This window comes from Cephus cinctus, unplaced genomic scaffold (assembly GCF_000341935.2).
Source record: "Cephus cinctus unplaced genomic scaffold, Ccin1 Ccin1_scaffold0597, whole genome shotgun sequence".
Lineage (NCBI taxonomy): Eukaryota > Metazoa > Arthropoda > Insecta > Hymenoptera > Cephidae > Cephus > Cephus cinctus.
In genome coordinates this window covers 28,874-51,252 of record NW_014333243.1, presented here as the reverse complement: position 1 = coordinate 51,252, position 22,379 = coordinate 28,874, and the positions used below count along the sequence as shown (strand labels likewise).

The 22,379-nt window shown below is 38.7% G+C and overlaps 1 protein-coding gene across 2 annotated transcripts; it reads right to left on the bottom strand.

Moving 5' to 3' along the window:
• Positions 1-125: 125 nt before the first annotated feature.
• Positions 126-21,606, bottom strand: LOC107269040. 2 transcript variants are annotated; one of them, XM_025086341.1, is made up of 8 exons: positions 21,175-21,606; positions 9,473-9,513; positions 8,738-9,139; positions 8,436-8,681; positions 8,133-8,366; positions 6,007-6,100; positions 2,996-5,232; positions 126-1,260 (listed from the first exon to the last, which is right to left on the bottom strand). In XM_025086341.1, the coding sequence occupies exons 1-8, from the start codon at positions 21,257-21,259 to the stop codon at positions 1,084-1,086; spliced, it is 3,516 nt and encodes a 1,171-aa protein (XP_024942109.1). In that variant the 5' UTR covers positions 21,260-21,606; the 3' UTR covers positions 126-1,083. The 2 variants fall into 2 exon arrangements, with proteins under 2 accessions (XP_024942109.1, XP_015597942.1); XM_015742456.2 differs by lacking the exon at positions 21,175-21,606 and adding an exon at positions 19,848-19,902.
• Between the last annotated feature and the right edge of the window lie 773 nt (positions 21,607-22,379).

Sequence of the window (22,379 nt, the reverse complement as noted above, 5' to 3'; positions counted from 1 at the left end):
GGAACTTATGGATAACCTAAATTTACAAAGAAAATTAAAATATTCAATAGGATTGAAGCTCGTGATAGTATTGTGCGCTCACAATCAATAAGGACGTATTTTATTAATTTTTCAAAGAAGATGGATCCATTTTTTAATTTTTGATTTTATTTTATAAATATACTCATACGTATGGTCGTACATATATTCATATGTTTATATGATATACGGACTGACAGAGTGTTGATTTATAATCCAATCATATTTTGTATTTACACATCGATCTAATCTTTCCTCGAACATTCTCATTTTAGAAAATTTGTTACTCCACCTGATATGCCGTGAGTCTTATCAGCAACTATCTCTTTCATCCGTTCGTTTCTTAGTGTCGTAAATTTTTTCACATTATTATTCTAGCTTGTGCTTTATTGTTTTTATCGACTAATGTTCCTTTTATTTTCTTATCATTATCATTTCGTCGTTCATAATGGTGAATTTTTTGCTATACGCTATACGTGACTGTACATCTACCAGGAGCGGATCTGTTTCTTATTGGTTAAGCATCGTAATGACTAGATGGCAAATCTTACTTTTCTTATAGCTAAATAAGATATAAATAAAAATATACATAACGCGTATCTTGGTCACGTGTACATGTGGTGGACACTATTCTCTTATGTTTTCGACATTTCCATACGGTATAACAAAGAAAACATATCTAAAAATATTGAAATACGTAATTAAGGAATAAATTAATATAACAGGGATCGGCATACCAATTAACAAATATATATATATTCTCGTCTTTAATTGAATAAAGTTCATTAGATTCAACGATTCGAGTCAATAGCGCGTACATTTCTCACAAATCAGTTCAATGAAATGGCGAAGGATATTACGATGGATACTTATTGTTATATTTTAATTAGTCATCATTGTGCTTTTCAGTGTACCATATTATTAGCAAAACCCGTTGCGATTTTTCTTTCCTATAACGATGCCTTACAGGACTTTGCGATATCCGGCGATCAAGATTTAACGGATGAAGATCGGTAATGAGAGTTCGAAGCTTTCACAAGTATTATTATTCTGGTCCGGACTCTTTTACTTCTTTGATAATTCCTTATCTTCTTGACCCTGATTGGTCTGCAGATTAATTCGATTTTTCATCTCGGTAACCAATCTGTCTGCGTGTGATCCACTTGATGAATTGGATGGTACCGATGACGCCAGATGGGATACCAGAGAAACTGAGGCGTCGCTGATGGCGTTCAATTGCTTCTGTAATAATACAAAAAGATATATATTAAAAAGAGGAATGTTAAATAATTATTATATTTCACAGTATTCAAAATAAAAAGAATTGTACTAAGTGAAAATTATGATTTTTTTGGATATGCTTTAGAATATATACCATTTAATAAAATGACTTTAACAGTCCAAGTGCGTGCCCGTAAAGGGTAGTGAATTGGTTAGATTGGCTCCCGTAAATCTTAGGGTACGAGTACTTTTTTTTTTTTTGAAAAATTTGACTATGATATTTCATTGTTTATAGATTCGCTCCAAAAATAAGTCTTGATCGAATGTCTAGTGTCTTTGATCAATTAACACGTTAAAAGTTGAACTAACTTTGTTGACCTTTCCATTCACGCCACGTGATACTGCCAAACCGAGTGAAGAGGAAGAATTGTTCACAAATACGCGGACTTTGGGCAGCTGCCCGGAGCCGCTTTTTGGATTGAGTCTCGGAGAGATTATTGATCAATATTTTAATATATTGATCAATTATTTATAGGGGATAATGTTATTAAAAGTTAATTTATTCTTTCTTTTTATAAATCGTCCGGGGAAAAAGATTAGGTTTGTTCAAATCAAATGTAACCTAATTTGATCTGATTGGATACGAAGTTTGTCTCAATCAGATCTGGTCAGACCTGACCAGACATGACAGATCTAGCTAAATCTGAGTGAACTTGATCGTGTCTGGCTTTCAGATCGGCTCAAATATAACTAGACGTGACCAAATCTTACGAGATATGCTTATATCCGATTGGACTTCGTATCGATTTCTGGACTCATATCACTTATATTTCGTCACATAATTATTTATCATAAGACATAAAATAATATAATATCACAATATCGCAAGCTTCGACGTTATCTGAATTTCGTCCATATCTAATCAGATCAAATTTGATCTAAAGAGATCTGATTGGATGTGGACAAAATTTAGATCTGATTGATCTCAGCAGATCTAATTTTTTTTTCCGGGCTACCAATTTAATTTTGAAAAGCAAAGTATCCTTTTTACATCCTCCGCTGCTTCATCGTCAAACGGAAAGTTTAGTGTCGGTCATCGATGTTCGACACGGCCCATGGTATGTTAATAAAATTGGCAACTACATAAAAAACTTAATACGTTGTTTAAACTGAATTTTGTTGTTGATACACCAAGCATCATTAGGAAATTTAAACTCGAATAAACAACTCGGAAATGAAATCTCAACTATAAAGTTGAGAGAAAGAGATTTATTTTTGTAGATTTAATTAACGATCCCTGTTACTAGGATCCTTTGAGTGCGGACGTAATGTACTGTTGGGAAAGTTGGACTAACAGTAAAGAGGGTCTCCGATTCGCTTGGGTAACTTTTATTTACAATATGCTAGAAAGTTCTTGGACAAGTCTCGTGGTAACTTTTAAGGCGCTAAGTTAGATTTTGCCGATTCCACGCGTGGTAGCCAAGAAGTGCAGAGGAGGACAGCTTTTTCAGGCTTTGTTACTGTCTTACTAAAGCGCAGTACACCCGATTCTGGAAGAGACAGAACGGATAGAGAAAGGCTTGCAGATGGACATTCAATTCTGAGAACAGGTAGACCTCGACTTTTCTTCTGTCTACTATTAAATAGCTACGCGTGTCCTTTGGGATTTTCACATGTTACTTCATATAGAAACTATGTGGGATTCGAGGAGATAAAAGCTAATTAGATCACACGCATGCACTAGAGCTCTACTTACTTTGATATTATTGACATTCTCAGTGTGGGACCAGGATGCTGCACGTCTGAGTTCCTCTAACTGATCCTCCAGAGCATCAGTTGAATTTCTTTTGATGGAGGCGCCATCTTTTTTCCATGTATATATTGCTGGCTCTATACCTGCGCGTAACTGACTGCTAGGATGATCTGGATCAGTAGAACCAGTAATTGATTGCTGTGCAGGTGTCTCTTCTATGTCGTTTTTGCGCCATTGGTTTCCATTGTACTTTGGCGACACGGCGGACATTGCTATAAATGCATTTCTAGATCTACTACCATCCATGGATGATCCTGTATTCATGACTGGCATTGCTGTTACTCTGTGATAAGCAAATTGCTTCCACTTGGGCCAAGTTCCCGGTGGTGAGGATTTCCCAAAGTTGTTCCAATTCTCAGTGATCTTTGACGGCCATGGTCCATCTTCCGATTTGGACGGCCAAGTTCCTTGACTTTCGGATACGGACGTGGGCCATCGTCGTCCAGCATCTTCTATGTCTCTGTTGTAGGAATCGAGAGCCTTTAAATTATACGGTTTCCATGTGGATTGATCAGCAGGCATAACCCATGCGCCGACTGATTGGATTTTTGGTGATATTGCGGACTTTTCTTGCCATCCTTTACGACTGTTATCTACGTTCCCAGTCCAGGATCTTGGGTTATCTTCGAGGGTCAAAGCTTTAACAAGATCGACATCAGGATTATAGTCTTTGCTCGGCTTAATCGGCCATTGTTTTCCAGGAGTCATCTTCAGGGGCCAGGAAACAGGCTGTTTGAGGGAATCTTGTACCTTTGGAGCGACATCCTTGCTGATCTTGACGGCCTTGTATTTCGCATTGGAGGGCTGATAAGACTTGAAGTCACTTGTTGATTCTTTATCGGATAAAAGTCTTCCCTGCTTGTCTAGCCCCAACTTTCTCACCAGATCAGCATTTGGGTTGTAGGATTTCCCATTCTTGTCCTTAGGCCAGGGTTTCGTACCGGGCAATTTAAACGGCCATGTAGCGGGATCTGAAGTGAGACTATTCCAGGACTTCATAGTGACCTTGGGAGCTAGACCCTTATCCTTATCCTTATTTTGCTTGACAGCATCTCTACTCAGTTCAGATCGATTTCTACCTTTATCCCAGCTAGATTCCTCCCTATAATATCCTTTATTTTTATCTGTTGTCGGCCATGGTGAACTTGGTTTACCGGGCCAGCTGTTGGCTACCCCGGCCACCGTCTCCCAAGGTTGCTGTTCGGTATGACCACGTTGCGGTGACCGAGTCTTATCAGGATCGGCCTCAAGATGCGGCCAGTAATCTCTATTACTTTGCCAAGGTCTAGAATCGTCAACCTGAGGCCACAGCTTCAAATCACCAGAGTCTCTCCATCCCCACTTACCGGATTCCACCGATCTGTCATCCGTTTTCCAACTCGGTCGGCCATATTTAAATTGTGCAGTATCCTGCCAGCTCTTACTAGCTGCGTATTCTAGACCCGGTGGCCTGTACTCATGATTCTGAGCATAACTCTCCGGAGGGATGAATTCTTCCTCACGACTTCTTCCACGTGAAAATTCTCTAGGTGGGCTATACTGCCCGTATCGTTGATAACTTCGCTCAGGAGGATCGTAATCGCGGATCCTACTGTTCTCGCGTTCGGTAGCATAACCTGAAACGGACTCACGATGTGGTACTAATGTTTGATGTGTATTCACTTTTCCATAATGAAGATGTCTAGGTTGCGTGTATTCCCGTGCCGACTCTAGCATCAGTGCTTGACGCTCGGTGTTCAGAGCTTTGTGCTCCTCCCGTTGCTTGCTGTCCAGGATTTGTTGTCCGAATTCTCGTGCCGGCGAAGGTTTCAGACGTGGATTGGACGAGAAACGAACTTTCGCTACATTTGGATCATCCTGCAGATTCCATAACCATGGTGGTCCAATTAACCTCTCTGCGACTAGTCGCCATTCCATAGGCGTCGTCAACCAGGGCGTCTCCGTTGTGGTAAGCAAGGACGGTGTACTTGCTATTGCTGTTGTACTGATGGGATAACGATGCTGACGCGGCTTCTTCTTCTTCTTCTTTTTCAATTTCTTTCTATTTTTTTTCGGAGTGCTCGACATCGGTGATATAGTTGTTGTCGACGTCGATGTACTTATCATCGTGTTCAAGTCGAATCCTCTCTTCTGCGCTTCTAAAGCTCGACGAGAAAGCTCCAGACCCCCCTCGACGTCCACTGCAAAAGGTATTAATTCTTCGTTGCTTTTTAAAGATTTCGAATGCTATATCTATTTTTCTTTTTTTTTATTGCACGCAGCTGTCTGTATTCCCGCTTATTAATCTCCGCTTATCGATATTTCAGTAATAACCTAACCTGAATATTTTCTGCTATCAATCAGCAAAGGTATCCAAATAACAGTTATTAGACAGCTATTCCTATCATGGTGGATATTTAATCATTCTCGCGTATGAAAAATTCCTTTGGGCTAAATACAATTGATATTAATTATCATGGATAATTACAGTCGTTATTCTATCTAACGAATCATTTGTTATTGTCAGTTTAATTCGAATTTTTTCCTTTATTCAACGAACGCGCAAGGGTTCGCAATAGGAAAACTGCTAATTTCTTATTATTAGAAACAGCTATACACAAAATTAACACGTTTGATTTGTAGATAGTAAAAGAAATAGTATAACGACAACTGTAAAGTGATAAATGTAAATAATTGTCTAACGAGTTACGTTATATTTAGCTTCCTCGTGAGAGAGTTTCTGCATTTAAATGACGAGTATAAGAATGGGGACTACCAGAACTACCCTTATCGACGTTTTCCCGCGTGACGCAAATTTTTAATTAGACGTTAGGAAACCGTTCGTAGCGAAGTCGCGATGTAGTCACCTCAAACATTTCACACTGAATTTCTCGAGTGATTCCTTAGAAATTCTTTGAATGTGCACGGTTCAAAGTCCAAGAATGGAAATTGAAATAGAATAGACTTGAACTTACTGAGCAGTCTGTGCACGCGTTCCCATCTTCGAGGATTCTCAGCAAGCTTCACCAGAAGCTTCAAAAGACTTTCAGCCAGGGCGCCTTCCTGAGCCTGAAAAGAGACGAATAAAACATTTGACGAAATTAGCCTCTCGCCTTTTATCAGACTTGACTTTAATGGTGAAGTTTTCTTGACTTTAAATCAGCTTCTTCCGAAATTCAAATCTTCGAATTTTTTTATTTTATTTTCCCTTCTAGTCTCAACGTGACTTCAAGCTTCGCTCGTCGCAACGTATCAGGATACGAAATGTACATTTCATACCACATCAAGCATGATCTGTCATAGTGACTCGATAAATTGAATAATCGAGGGGAGAAAAAAACCTGGTAAACGTTCAACTAGATTTTATTATAAAAAACGAGGGATGGTTAATAAAATAAATTATCAACTACCTATGGGTTTTGAGGAATTTCAAAGTGATCTGATGACTATTAGGATGCCTTTATGCTATTTGGTAGCCTGGTATTTCACCGTACAGTAAACAAGAGATGAGGAGTAGAACTGGACGATGTGGAAGGAGCATATTGTTTCGGAATCGGGATTACTTAGGAAGTAGATTGGCGTGTGATGAAATCACGACTATGGGAAATAACGCGAGGAGGATAGGAAGGCTGATTTGCCGGACGAGTAAAGTGTAATTAACTTTGATGAGAATCGTGACAAAACCATCTCTATTCTGTGAATCTTATTTTCTTAATGTTTTCTTTTTTACATTTTATATCCCTTCAGTTCGTATACCTGTGCACGTATCCGCCGGCCTATCCTGCCATAGATCCCTCAACAGGGTGTATCCATTTATTTCCAGTAGCCGTTACATGAGAATTTCCAGTTATTTAGCGATCATCGATAAAGTCTAAGACTTCTAATAAGATAGTAAAAGAGTTATCTCTGTACGGATGAGCGAATTATGACACTTCCTTGGAAAATTGCTGGGTTGGCCGAAGCCATAAGGGATGTTCCACTTCATCATATCTTTCCAATGATTTTCTAGAGTTCTTGACCTCCCCGGTTGGCTCCTACAACTAACCCAAGAAGCGCTGACTAGGCTGGTGCCGACATCACCCTATAGATTAACGGTTCAGCCGTTATAGAGGTTTATACGAGAATCTGGAATCTGTCCGAACTTGCGCGCGATTAAGTACGCAAAATCTTTAAATCCTATTTCACTCCTGCAGCTTTAACTTCCGTCTTAGCCCATTTGACATCCCTGAGAGCAGGTTTACCTAAATTGGCATCCCTCTTCTTAAATATTCGTAATTCGCACCTCGTTTCCCTCCCTTAGTCGAAATAGAGAATCAGCAAAGAGCTATGGAATTCAATTATTTGGAAGAGAATTCGAGGCATGGATGGTAAAAGCATAGAGGGTATGAACCAACAGCAGGCTTTACAGCTTCTGAACACAACGAGGAAGCCGATGTAGTAGTTCCGGAGAGGGATTTTCTCGACAATTCCCAGAGAGCATCGTCACTGGGTCTAGCTGTCCTATTAGCGTTCATTATGCATTACACGTTTCGGTACGGAAGCGGGCTCGACGTTTCTCTCGTGATTTTTATTTTTTAAAGAACTTAGCAATCCTCGTGGGATAGGTTGGTGCGACGGTGGAAATTGGTGAGTAAGGGAAGTGTCACTGCCACGGCAGCAATTTAAAATCAGAGCCGTTTTATTAAATGAATCTGTCGACGAGCCTTTGCTGGAACAGTCTGGTCCTTGTCGATCTTTATTCTTAGGTTCAATTAGCGCGAAAGTCGTGGTCTTTTGTGTCGAAGTTTTCAGCGCGGTGACTGGGACTTCAAAGGAATGACGAGGGGCGGTTCTCGTCGGGGACTTGGCAAATCTGGAATGAGGTTGAGAAGAGCCGTTCCGACTGGAGGAGCTCTTTATTACGTCTGCGAGTTCTGAATTCTGAATTCGCCATCAATGCCAGGAACGAGGCAGGAAAATTGGAAAACTTATCGCGATCCAATCCCGAATTACGGTACACTGGACGTTGGCCAATGCTGGACGAGATACCAGAAGTATGAGCTTATAAGCTGAGCATTAGGAAATAACCCTGAAACCATAATGAACTCATGAATGGACTTACGCCTAGCTCTTGGAGCTTCTGTTCTTCTTGCTTCTGTTCGGCGGCGTATTCCGCCCTGAGGTAGGCCTCCAAGTCACGTAGCACAGTCTCCTGTCGTTTGTCAACTTTTCGGGGAGCCTCGGATGAAGACTCCAAGTCCTCGAATTTCGTATCCTCCCGGATCTTCGTCTGCAAGACGGGCTTCTCGTGGTAAATCTTTTTAGACGTGCTTTCCGTCGACTTATCCTGGGACTCCTTATATAGACAATCGTTTGGGAAATCGAATTAAATATTAATAATTTCTATATATCGAGTACGGCTTACCTCTTTAACGTATGTCGAAGGTTCAGATGATATGTGATAAGATTTTTTGAGTTCGTCATTCATCTGATGAAAAATATCTTTAGTATCCAATCTTTTTTCGGTCTCAGTTTCATTGCCACTGTTGATCTCTTTCTGGGTGCTCAACTCCTTCTTAACAGTCGGCACTCTCTTCATCTTCTGCTCGACCCTCTTTTCTAGCGCTTCTTCAGCCCTATGCATGTTTTTGTACTTCAGTAACTGAACAACCTGAAAATGAAAAGCGATCAGCAACTGACGTCCCTCGTCAGGACTCTTTATCCTACCTCTACGTCCTTCTCCTTGAGAATGCTCTCGTCAATAGCTTCGTTTGATGCTTCAGTTTCATCCGAGCCATCCTCCACGCTCTTCTCCCTTGACTCGAACATCTTCATCATCTTAAGTTTATCTTGATCCTTTGCACTTGTCCTGACTGCACTACTGGAGTTTGACCCTGTACTCTTATCATCCTTGGACATGGCCTCGTGCGATTCTGCCATAGCTCGTAACTCATCCTCGTACTCATCCTGCTCCTCCTCCTCATCCTCACCCTCGTACTCCTCCTCGCCATCGCATCTCTCTTCATTCTCATTCTCAACCTGGTCCTCAACTTGCGACGATCCTGATCTCTGTTCGCGACTCTGTTCCTCGAGTGTGCTGTTCAGGATCGTCCTGGGCTCTGCTGGGTCCTAACGAAAAATATTCCATTCACATAGTAAATGCACGTCCAGATTGGACAATCAGGCAACCAGCATCGCTTAGGAATTTAGCTTGGTACTATATATAAAGATTTCGAGGCTATTGTTTCTTTTTGTAATTCGTAACCTTAGTTTGCTGAAGAGATTTGTTGAACCAACAAGTTGATTGGATTGGAAGCGAATGGAGGTTGGTTCGATAAATCTTTCCTTTCTACCGCGCTCTGGGATATTCTCCAGCTCGATAGGTACATACACGTGTCTCTATCCATATGCACCGTACTATCTTCATACATTCTACATGTGATCTCGGTTGCCATTACTTACTGCAGTTCCTCGCAATCCTGATGCCTCGTTCTCACTGCTTACTGTAATCAGAAAGAGAATCCGCATCCTTGAATAACTTTTCTTACTATACGTATAGCATTATATGCATAAGATATTCCTTTTTGCTACCTATAGATTATTCCGAGTTTTGGTTCGCGTCCAATTTCATATATGGATTTTACAATGACATCCTCCAATATCATTTCACGTGATATACGCTGTACTATCTGTAGATCCTTAGATATAGATAGATATTAAAGTTACATTATATACTATCCAAGCAGCAAGGAATATCTATGAAATATCTCAAAATAAAGTTTTATCCAATAACAAACATAGTTATTGTACGGATATACAATTTACAATATCTAATGGATATTGACATTTGATCAATGTTGTTTACTTGTTATCTAAATGATATCATTACAATATTTTTTCAAGGAGATTTCTATTTGTCATTTTTCTATAATTTCTAAAAAATCCAGAAAGTTATATTATACGAAAGCTGCACTCCACGAAATAGTGAGTTGCAGCAACTAGTGCGATCACGTATGATTTTGTTTCCACCGATGTCGAACGGGAGTTGAAATACATTAATTGTATAGCTATAGTTTGCTGATATATAAAGATATACAAAAGGTATGTATAGATTATTCGACTTCATCTATTTAATAAAACGATTCGTCTAATAGACAAAATGCGAAAAACAATAAGTTTAGTAGCAGCTCCCTGCACACCATTGGATACCCTCTAGAATCATGTCTAAAACCTTTGGATATGCAAAGGAACACACTTCATGTTCGTTGGATCAAGCCCGACGATCGGTTTTCATAAGATCAAATGCATCAACAATTCGCCGGTGCTCAAGGTGCCTTAGTAAAGATCACTTGCGATAGGCTTGTTTGTGTTTCTGGGGAAACGTCGAAAAAGAAATTTCAAAATGAATCGATACTGAACAGTGAGAAAGATGGAGATAGAGATATTTGTGTTTGCCTAACATAATGGAGCATAAGAAACGCTTGTATTTACTTAGCTATTGATCGCAGTTTCAAGTGCCGTAGCCAACCGAAACTCTTGGCCGGAAACCGCCGACCAATAATGAGAAGGCTCTCTAGTTACATATATATCTTTGTACGCACCCACGCACCAGAGATCTATTTGGTTTTACGTAGGAGTCCTTTCAAAGAAAATTAGCCGATAGCTAGGGTCATTATCATTTCTGGGTACCGTTTTTGAGCCCTAATCAACCTTAGCGTTGTACCTGTAGAACGGTTAGAGAGGAAATTCGATATATCGTGAGGAGTCGGCTTAAGACTGGATCGACCTTACAGCTCAGTTTACCATCGGTCAAAGTGAATCTTTTTTTTTAATGACTTTTATCGAGCTTAACTAAAAACGTAATTATTTTTTTTAGGGTCGAGAGGAGACTGATGAATTATTATGATTCTTCTGGACACCTGTTACAGACCGCGCGATATTATGGAGAATGGAACCAACGGGGTAGGTGTTTGATTAGATCCATCCAGCAAGCGCCTTGGTAATTCAATGAGACACCGTTGATGCTTCACGCGAAGTACCTGGAGTACCGAAGATGGGTCTGAGTGCTCCTTTGGCATAAGGACGAAGAAAACTCCAAGGAATATCTCGCAATAGATTATTATGCTTCTGTATACGTAAGTAACTCATACGTAAATGTCTATTGGAATATAGACCCGATAAACACAACACGATAAAACAAACACGCCTCTTGTCATTTTATTTTGACAGATTTTATGGGATATTCGAAAACGTATTGTTTCTGACATCTATAACAACCGTCCTTCTCAAGAACCCGTTGCTTAACTTGTGGGGCCGTCACGTATATCTCACAAATTTGGAATCCAACCTGGAACGTGACGTCGTCACATCAGCGAACACGAGTTCCTTTCCGTTGGATTTCACCCCTGACGTAAGTTTATATACGTAAGTTCCTCGTACTTCGGAAAAGCCATAAGAATCTTGAGAACGTCCTCCAGAATGAAAGAGAAAAGTAGGGTTAACGTATGCGCATAATTTACTTCGTGTAAAAAAAATTCAACTGCTATGAGAAATATGGTTACGTGCAGTTTTACATGTCGAGCAAAACTGACAATGGGCAAATTGATAATTTCAATATAAACCGCAAATATGGCTGTTTTGTGGAATTATTGTGGGTTCAATTGATTTTGGTAGATTCAGTAGATTTAGATTATGTTTTTGGACGTGAAGGTATACAGATGGTGCACGTTCTGATATTATTTATCGTTCACTTCGTCGAGGTCTTTAAATTCTTTCGTTAAAGCCTATCCAAAATTCGGATTCTACGTCACGCTGAATATTCGAGATCGGTATTAAGCCTTGGCTCAACGTTTAATTAACTCTTGTAAACTCTCTTTCCCTTCTTGCTCAGATCTCATTTTCTCCCGAGTAGCAAACCGGCGGTAAGACAGTAACCGGGACGAGTTACGATCGTGCCTTTCGAGCGAGGTCATCCGAGGTTTACAAGGTCACTTGAAAATCATTGAAGATGAATCGCGCAATTGACGGATGACAGTGCTGGACCAGTTATGTTGAAAAATTTACTAAGTAAATTCTCTCTCGCCAAAGTACCATCATCCCCACTTGTAATTACGCTCCTTGTGTTATCTCTAATTACTATTAGTCGTCCATAGCAATGATGCTCTTCGGCTAAAAATAATTCCTAGCAAGACTCATCGTCATTGGCGCGAATGGCTATTAATTCCGGTTGTAAGTAATTTGGAAATTGAATTATACGCAGATACCAGTGAAATAGGGTGTGAAGTAGTGAAAAGGGGACGAAAGTTATAGAGAAGAAGGGAAGCTAATATTTCACTTCCATATTGATAAGTTAAAGCTACTCGATGGGGATAAATTGGGTCGAGATCCTAAACTTGCTCTCGTGGATCCAGCAACCCCTTTTAGTTCGTTAACACCGAACAAACTTTTCCTACCTTTACATCGACGTACGTTATGGCCGGTGCATAGGTACGCGAGTCGCCGCGGCGTCGACGGGACTTATTGAACCGAATATTGGCCATAATGCATGGGCACAGTTTTCCAATATTTCATCTCGATACACGCCAACTCGCAGCTGCAGCTGCATTCGTATTTATATTGCTCCTCGATTCACCATGCAGACTATATCGATGTAAAGGGTGTTCCGAAATTACTAACAGCAAGTATAAGCCCTTGTCGCGAGTCCACTGGGACCATAAAGCCAGGAGGTCGCTATCTATCAGTGTTCCGGGTACTTTGTGCCATGGTGTTTAACTCTTTTCGGACGTATTAAAGTTGGTTATGGGTGTCGTACTGGTCGGAATTAATTTCCGTTGAAAAAGCAGTAATACATAACATGCAAGATTATGAAAAAAAAAACAAGATTTATTAATTCTTTTGACAACTTTAGTTTTAGATTAGTACGGTTTCTTGTTGTGGTGGCTGAGAGTAGACATACCACCGCAAAGGATTAATACAGTAATTTTGTTATACAAGGATCGTAAAAGGTGTTCATCTATATGCTGTGAATAGGCGCGAACGCAATAATATTTCCTATAATTATTCCGACTGATCAATTACAGGTAAAAAAATATATATACTACAGATATTACACGTATTTGTGTATATAGAAAAATTGTAAATTTCCTTCAGTGCTTGCGATATTAATAAATGTGTTGGCTTTCGGACAGGCAGGAGTCCCGAGATCCAATAAAGTCGTAGATAGCTCAGAAGCATATGTGTGTTCGCATGTGTATATAAGTGCATGTATGTTAGTCTATAGATATATATATAAGAAATTGTACATAGATTGTGGTTTGCGAGACCGGTGTCCCTCGAGTTATTGGCTTCATTTCCCTGCTGTACATTGCACCTATACAGGCATCTCTGAGTAAAACAATAAAGTACAAAAACATGTTTTTCATTACTCTAGAATTTTCCCGTTCACGGAGGACGCTTTCATTGATGAAACTTTTGACTAAAATAACGTTTGAATCGGTACTCGTATGACTTTGTGTCTTTTTATCATTTGAAATGAATAACGCTGTAATAAATTTAGTCGAATGCCCCTCCATTCTTAAATTTAACCATTATCAACTGTGGGGCTGTTATATTTTTGATAAACATCACGACTATAAATATGTTCTGTTTCGGTAATGTACATCCATCGTATCCCCTGTACCCCGAGTATCCACAGGGATCCTGGAGTTATTGGCTTCATTTCCTGTCAGCGTGTTATATACTCTACCTGATAACAGGCTAGTATAGGACTCGAGCCAAGTTCTCTCTTGCGGGATGGGTTGGTATATTGTATACGTCTCTATTCTCTCTTTAAGGCCGCCGTACAATCTCGTCTTGCTCTTATCCCCTATATACAGATATATTTCGTGTAATATTAATCAGATGACGATGTCCGGATGTTTTAAGAAATATTGTTGAAACAATCACGAACAGCAGTGATTTCGAAATTTATTTTACGATCTGATTGCTCGAGTGAAATCATTAATTTCTTTTGTGGACGTTACGTGACTGGAAAAAATATTGCACGATTGATTTTATTATTGTCACAGGCCCATAGGATCACGTAGGTTCCATTAATCAAATTGATGTAAATTAATGTATTTCAACTTTATTCACAATTCTTGTTTATGAATTATTTATTTTTTTTTTGCATTGAAAAATTAAAAATTAATTGTAGTCACGGTAGCGAGAGTTGTAGCTGAAGTAGAATAAAAGTCTACGGGCATAGTATACATTACGCAAGATACCAGCCAGGACATAAACGCAAATGCACTTGGTCGCATTAGTACAGCCATTACTGCCTCGAATGTTGTAGTTGTATAGTTGCATCCCTGCTCGTGTTTCCAGCTGCATATAATTCGAGTCATTCGTGGAAGCTCTCGTGGTTCGTTTTACAAGCCTCCCCGATTCTTTGTAATCGCGAGGAAGTTTCACGTGTGATTTTTCGCGCAAGGCAATGTAGAATGTAGGATTGAACATTTGAAGCTTATATAATTATAATATTTTATCATTTATGTATTTCAGATTCCAATATTTATAAAAGGTAGAAAGAGAACAGGTAATTGATTCGAGGTAATATATTTCGTAAAAATATTTTCTATACCCTTGAATCTCGTTTCTTTAATTTCCTACGCAACCCAATAATGTTTCTCGGAAAGAGTTTTTCTTTTATCCTTGACATTTGACGAAGGATCAGCCAATGAGAAACCATTCGGTATAATTATCCTGAACGAATTTTATCGAATTTCTAAATTAGTTACAGCCTAATGAGTCCTGCTGTCCGTTCCGGATAAAATTCACCCCTCTGGGAACGATCCTCAATTTTTTATCTGACTTGAACTACCTCGTTATGAACAGCAAGGTAAATTGCCACGATTATTTACGCGAATCTGGAATGGGAATCTCGTGAAAAAAATATAGGTATTATCGTCGATCGATCAAACGAAATCTGATTGAAGCAAGTTTGAATGAAATTTACAACTCCGAGTGATGGCATCATATTTTTACGTTTGTTTTATTAATTCGAGTTTCGATAACATAGATATATACAGCGTATCTGATTTCAACCCTGTAGGAGTTACTAATACTGTATGTTGGTACTAGGTAAGTCTAAATCCTTGTGGTTATACGTGTAATTTAAGATCACATAATTCAAATGTCCCGCGGAGTATCTTAAAACTTGCCTGGGGACAAGATAGGGGTTTACTTAATGCTCCTAACCTGGCCGTGTAGCGCTTACTCAGTCTGGGCTAGGTACTACGCATAATCGAATTAATCCTCGGTTATACGGGGCCGGAGTAAGTGCAAAGTGATAGGTTACCAAAGGTCAGACAGAGAAGGATAGCGAATGATGAAGGACGACGGAATGAAAGATAAAGGAGAAAAATGGCGTCGCGAAGTTATCTGCTTCGATAAATAGTATTGGCCGGATTTCTGTGTCGCTTTCGAAAGCTAACCTCACTTTGTAGACATACGCTCTTTCCCAGACTTGATGTAACCAACGTCATTCTGGCTCAAGGTAACTTTTTGATTTCATACAAATCGTTTCTAGACTTTATTCATATTGTTGCCATTATTCTCAACGAAGCAGACACTCCGTTGTTATTGGCGAGAGTCTGGTGTAATTTCGCTCTCAGGTAAGACAAACAATTTTAAGTTTCTCACTGCATATTCTATTTATGTAGCGCGAACATCTTTGAGATAAAATTATTTCATAGCAATCTCTACAATCTTTTATTTCTTTCTGATATTTTTGTGTAATTACACTTTACTATCTATGTCGCTGATTTATTATTTATTATCAAGTTATGGAATGTATAGTTACGGAGACTGGTTATCTTATCACGTCCCTTGGACACACTCGTGCTTGAAACTCACGGAGGAGTTACGTCACGGAAACTTGACTTTCTGTGTAATTTTGCTTTTATCGTCTTGACGACGTGTGTTATTGGTATTCCTAGCTCGTGCGGTTTTACGGTGCCTGGAAAAGGGAGAAGAAAGGAAAGTGTAGTAAAAATTGTCCTTTCGCGATTGAGTCTTGATTCCTTTGTCTGGATTCTTTTACGTCTTTCTAGTCGAGTCAGAGTTAGCTTATTTCTCAGGACGAAGTAAGAGAGTAGTTATGCGTGTGTATATTGTATATATTTTTTAAGAAGAGGTAGTTCTTAGAACTTTCTGTCTTGAGTATTGGCAGTTATGAGAACACTCTGTGTTTCTCAAGACAGTCCTGATAGCATCTTGATACGTAAGGTATAATGCCAGGACGATAAAGCGGCACTCACATCGAATTTTCAAAAAAAATTTCATGCTAGACACTCGGAGTTGTGATGGGCTAAGAAACGGTTTCGTTAGGTTAGACTAGGGTAGAACTCCAATGCCACATGTCTCAAGGTTTAGTTTTTTTAAAGAAAAAAACACATCGGCTCGTTATGTGTCACACGTCCTCATAATTACACTTTCACATTTCACATGTGAACGTATATCTACATACGTGGAATCGGAGCTCAGTAAATTTTCCTTCAACGAGCATAATGCCATTGGGTTCGTAAAAACAAGAAGATATACAAAGTGCGAAACGTGCTGACTGTAAAAAACAAGATAAAATGGGAGAATAAAAAAATAGGACAGCATCGAATATACAGTCTCGTATTCAATTTCATGGGTAAATGTTTTGATGATATTCTGGCTGGTTCGATACAGGAATATCTCCGTAAACATTCTTCAGCAAGACAGGAAAATGTCGACTCCGTCATAATATTTCTATTATTCAATTCAGTTGGATATTGCTTTGTTACTTTGAAGCAAGATGTAAGGGAAGGAATGAATGGAAAAAAAATATCCAAAGTTGTTTAGGAAGACCTTCCTCGCCTTTGAATAATGATGGTTCACATGAAGAACCTACGTTTCTCGAAATTTCTTGAATATTGTCGAAACCTGAAAAACGCGCGGGGAATTATGGTCGTTCGCTGAGAATTTAATAACGGGTAATATTGAAATAACTCAATGGAAGTCCTGGGGTCAGAAGAAAGCTTGAAAGTTTAACTTTCAGATGAAATTTGCGTCTCGAAGTTGTTCCAGGCTCTTTTGCATTTCCATAGTTGCAAAAGCGCCGGGAGGCTTTTGATAACGAAATTATTCACGCCCTAATGACGTATATGTATATATATGCCCTAATGATATATATATATATATATATATATATATATATATTCAGCTGTATTTACTACACAGTTATAAATTTATATATATATATATAATGGCAAATGGCAATAAAATGGCAAATTTAAAGATCCCCGTGAATTTAGCTACACGCTCAGCTATTCAACGCATCGAACTTTGTTCCACTTTAACGAATCCCGTTCGGTGAAAATCAAGCTAAATTCATTCACCCGTCCTGTACCACGATTTTGCAGATTGGTGTTAGGTAGATGCCATTAAACATTCAAACGCGTTCGCGCAACTACGTAAACCATGTTCCCTGGATAAACAGACCCGAGACTATTTCCTTTAATAGTTAATCCGCATCGCAAGCACGACTCTAGTAAAATACACTCCAGAACACGTACCGACTCTCGCGATGAAATTACAGTCTTGTGTCGCGACCTGACTACCGGCGTAAACATGCAATTAAGGATGCAGTCTGGACTACCGGTATGCAGTAGCACAGGGTCTACGGAGAGAGTCCTACGGGTCTATGATATCGTATACGTACTACCAATCAGTGTAAATACCAAAATTAGGTAAAGCCTAAAGTCACGTATGACACGTACGATATGTACGCGATCTAAAAATAATTAATTGATATCGTAACACTTGTACAATCAAACGTATATGTAAATCAGAATAGCACAGAGCAAGTCCCTAGATGAATTTAATGCTGGTGGTGGGCTTGGAATCTCTAATGTCCTATTTAAGGTCCCGAGGGATATTAGAATCTGTCAATACCAAATGGACTCTGGTCGTAACCCCCTTGAGAGTAGAGATATTAATATCCAATTATTCCAGCATGTTTGATAACCTCTGCGCAGGACATACATTAATAATCGCATCTAAGTATAGATATATGGTTCTTGTAACGATACAAGAGGCCAAGTTCATCAAGTGGGTAATCAAACTAAAGAAACGAGCAAAGCAAGACCTGTGTGTGAGCAAAACAGAATTGCGTTTGGTGTGAGCAAAACAGAAATACCAAGACACTGGTAGTAAAACGAATTTAATTTTCCCCGAGGATTCACTCTATGGAGTGCAATCTCTAGGTTTCTTGAATAAAAGGTAATTGTTATTAAGGTGTTCGCGATAGAGAAGAGGTTTAATGAAACGAAACGAAAAATAAAGAAAGGATAGGGTACGGAAGCCTCCGATGATTTCCGCTAGTGGCGCTAGTGGTCATAGTCAGGATTGACAATCGGCACTCGGTTAGACCAGAGAACATATTGTATTATAGAATATATTGCAGAATATATTATATATATACAATACGTTCTCTCGTTAGACTTCTCTGATTAAATACAACGTTCAGCAAGGTTATGTGTCTTATGAGTGCTCGCCTAACAGTGAAATATGCTAAGTAGTATGATGGCATAAGAAGGCAACATAATCGTCAATGTCGATTACGTGTGATGCTCTATTCGTCGTGCTAAAGAAGAGAAATACTATTTTATATATGCTCTGTCAAAATATATGGTAGGTATGGTTTAAGTTTACCTCATAGCACGATGAAAAGTTGTTCTTATTGTGATACGTCACATTTGCTTCATATCTCACGTATAATAAAAATGTTTTTCATCATCCTATGAGGGTAAACGTAAACCATACCTGCTTTATATTTTGATAAATTATAAGTAAGATAATATTGATCTCCTTTTTAACACACACGTAAGGAACATTGGCGATCAATGTGACATTTTTATGTCATCGTGTAATTGAGCAAATATCACTGTCAGGCGAGCACTCATAAGACATACAGCCTTGCTGAACGTTGTGCTTAATCATAGATGTCTATCTGGGTATTTGACATTCAGTTGGGTGTACGGAAGTACTGTTCAAATCCGGGTACAAATCTTTTAGATAAACACGTACATTCTTTGCTAAAAGTGGGAAGGAGAATACGTGCGATTGACCATAGTGGGCATATGTATATATATCTATATATGTTTACCACTGTGTATACACGTGGCCAATGTAGTCCAGTGGTGGAAAGGTTCAAAAGCGTCTGCCACTCTCTTGAACACTTGTTAAGAGAGATTCTCTTCTGGTTCTTTCACTTGAGCTTTTTCCTTCTATTGGATACTGCAGACTCGCGTAAGTGCATTACAGTCCAACCTACCAGATTGTACGAGTGGATAAGCGTTCTGGACACAGAATAGAAAAGAACCGAATGTTTCCTGTAAGTATATATAGCTGTAGGTAAGGTACCGGTAGGTTAGGTTGGTAGGTAGCACTGGGTATACAACTGCTGTTTCTATTATGTGGAAAATAAGAGAAGGGAAAGGCTAATTGGAAAGTTGATTAAAATCGAGCAGTGATTGGACTATATGAAAGCTTATAAAAGCGCTTTCTGTAGAAAAACGATTGGTGATATTTTGAAAATTACGATAGTAATATATACATATATACAGTTTCCGGATAAAGAGAGATTTCGAAAGTTTTCAAAGCGCCGATATCGTAAAGGAGGGAAAATCTCACCTAGGGTTGAAGAAGCTGATACGCTTTCAAAGAAAAAATAGATAAAGAGAAGATCCCGCTCTTTCAAAGCTATTAAGCTTGCGAATAGAGAACTGCCGCTTTCACGTCACACAATAGGAAAATCCATTGCAGTTACCTTCGGTTTCCACTTGAGTAACTCTGACACCCTTTCCCATTTGCGGAATGGCGATGTATGAGAATCTTGTAGGACGAGGGATGCCCATCAAAATTTAAAGATATCGTGGCCATGAGGAAGTGAGCTGAAAATTAAAATGGCGATGAGGTAAGAAGCTAAAATGAAGCCAGCAATCGTGCTTGGGTGAACCTTAAGGTTACGTCATGGTGGAACTCCTTCTTGAGTCAGCAAATGGCCCAGTTGGTGAGACAAGAATATTACTGAGATTTTGAGGATTTAGTCTCTTTCGGAATTCTCGAACTTTCCAGAATCCAAAATACTTTTCGAGTTTAGGGCCGATCGTAAAGCCACGGCTTTGTCGCGTACTGGTGGCAGACAATAAGTAACACGGGCATCGTCTATGTGGTAAGCAGTAAGCATAAAATTGTACGAGGATCTGAAATGACTATCGTGAAATTACAATAGATTACGTAACATTATTTCCGGTAAACGACTATTCGTATATTATTGGTTCTCCATCATTTTATATAGGACAATGGTAATGGCAATTTTGGCAATCATAAATTAACTATATTTTTAGCTTCCACTATTTACGTCCGTTGTTTGATCCATCTATTAATTAGATTTTTATGATTTAGAAGGACATTTGTCATATCTACTGACAGACGTAGATCGCTTCACAGTGTTAGAAAAAAAAGTCACATATTTTCTTTGATTTCTTCATCATGGTGATTTTAAATTTTGATACTATTGATATGGAATAAGGCAGTTTTCAAGCATTGATAACGACTGATAAGAATGAATGTATAAGTATATAATAGTATATACATAGTATTCTTAATATTAATATTAATACGATGATTTCTCTTATATAAACGTGATGTTGAGAGAATTATTGAAACTTTAATCGTGCGATTAATCTGTGAGGCATCGCGATAAATAGTACACTGACTTTTCCCATTATACTTCATTCGTGTTAACTTTCGCGAAATCGAACGTTTGCTTCCAAGTTTAAATAGTTATGGCTCCTCGCCAAGACCTGACTTGTCTCTGAGATTCGATAACAAATTTTCTCATGTTATCCTCTTAGTTCCTTTATTCTCCGAACAGACGTTTTTTTTTACTACGTTATTGTAAGAAAAGAAAATGGCTGACGACGGAAGAAAATCACTGAGTTTTTTTTGAATCCTCCCTACAAAAAATTTGCTATTATATCAGATATACCATGCGTAAAATACATATTGCGTAACACGACAATTATTATTTTACATTGGGTAATTGACGGTAAGTAATCATCGATCGATATAAATTAGTCGACTTTACTAACCATTCGCAGAGGAGTAATCGGAAAGGGTCGAAATGTTTCCTAGGAAGTAAGAGCAGTATAGATGGGTGAAATCCATTGTGATCATCTGGCTGGAGGGTGAATTCGAATAATCTGCTTCCGCGAGGGAGAAAATGGCGCCGGTGACACAATGGGGTGAAAAAAGTCAGAAGAATTTAATCAAGCGGTTGGGATTGTCGAGTTAGTGAGTATGGTTCCTTCGTCCGATGAGCTGACGTCGAACGAGCTTCATTAGTGAGTGAATTCCTTCTCATTTGTCCAGATGGCACCCCATGTCTTAGTGTTTGTTATGTAATTTCATAACTTCCGTTGTTTTTGTGAATAACTTTCTGAGGAGCGGTATACATGTTAAATGAACCACGGTATATTTTACCCATAAGTCCATCCAACTCAATCCATTGTATAATCTGTGTATCTCTGGACAACCTTTGTAGCTTTGCTCATTGCCCAACAATATTGTATTCACAATAAACCAGGATTCTGATTGTTAAGTATCAGTTGAAAAGACAGGACGGTAAATGTTTCTTCGTAATACCTATAGACCAAAGGAAAATAAAATTGTAGAACATTTACGTCATAGGAAGTCCTGTATAAATTATTTTTAAGTTATTTCGCAGCGTAAAGGGAGTTTGGAACAAATTTAAAGTGTTTTTGTAACTTTTATAAATCTATATCTATAACAGTTGCAAAAGTCTCTATTAATTTTTATGGCTGTAAGAGAAAGATCGAAACCACACTTTATAGTTCTATGCTAAAAGTTATGCATTGGTCTTAGGACGCTTGAATATATTCCGTAAGCATAAAATAAAGTATACTGGATCTATCAGACCATAATTCTTTAAACTGCTATGGAGGGGTATGATCATTTGTTAGACTTCGCTATATATTACGTTGCAGTTATGGAAGTAGCTGAGACCTACTGCAATTGACTTGCAATTGACTGTGTCTAGACACAGCAAACCGTGATAACGTCCGTTGGAAGGTACCTTAAGCCAAGTGATGATCGACATAGTGGATCATAGTCCATTCTACGTTCGACGTTAATCAGTATATAAAATTAGTATAAATTGTTAAATTAGTGTGATTCACCATATATGATATATATGTATATTCATTCTGCTGATAATACACGTGAAGTATGTATGAGAGTAGATTAAAATGTTTTAGGCAAAGTGTTCGTGTGAAAC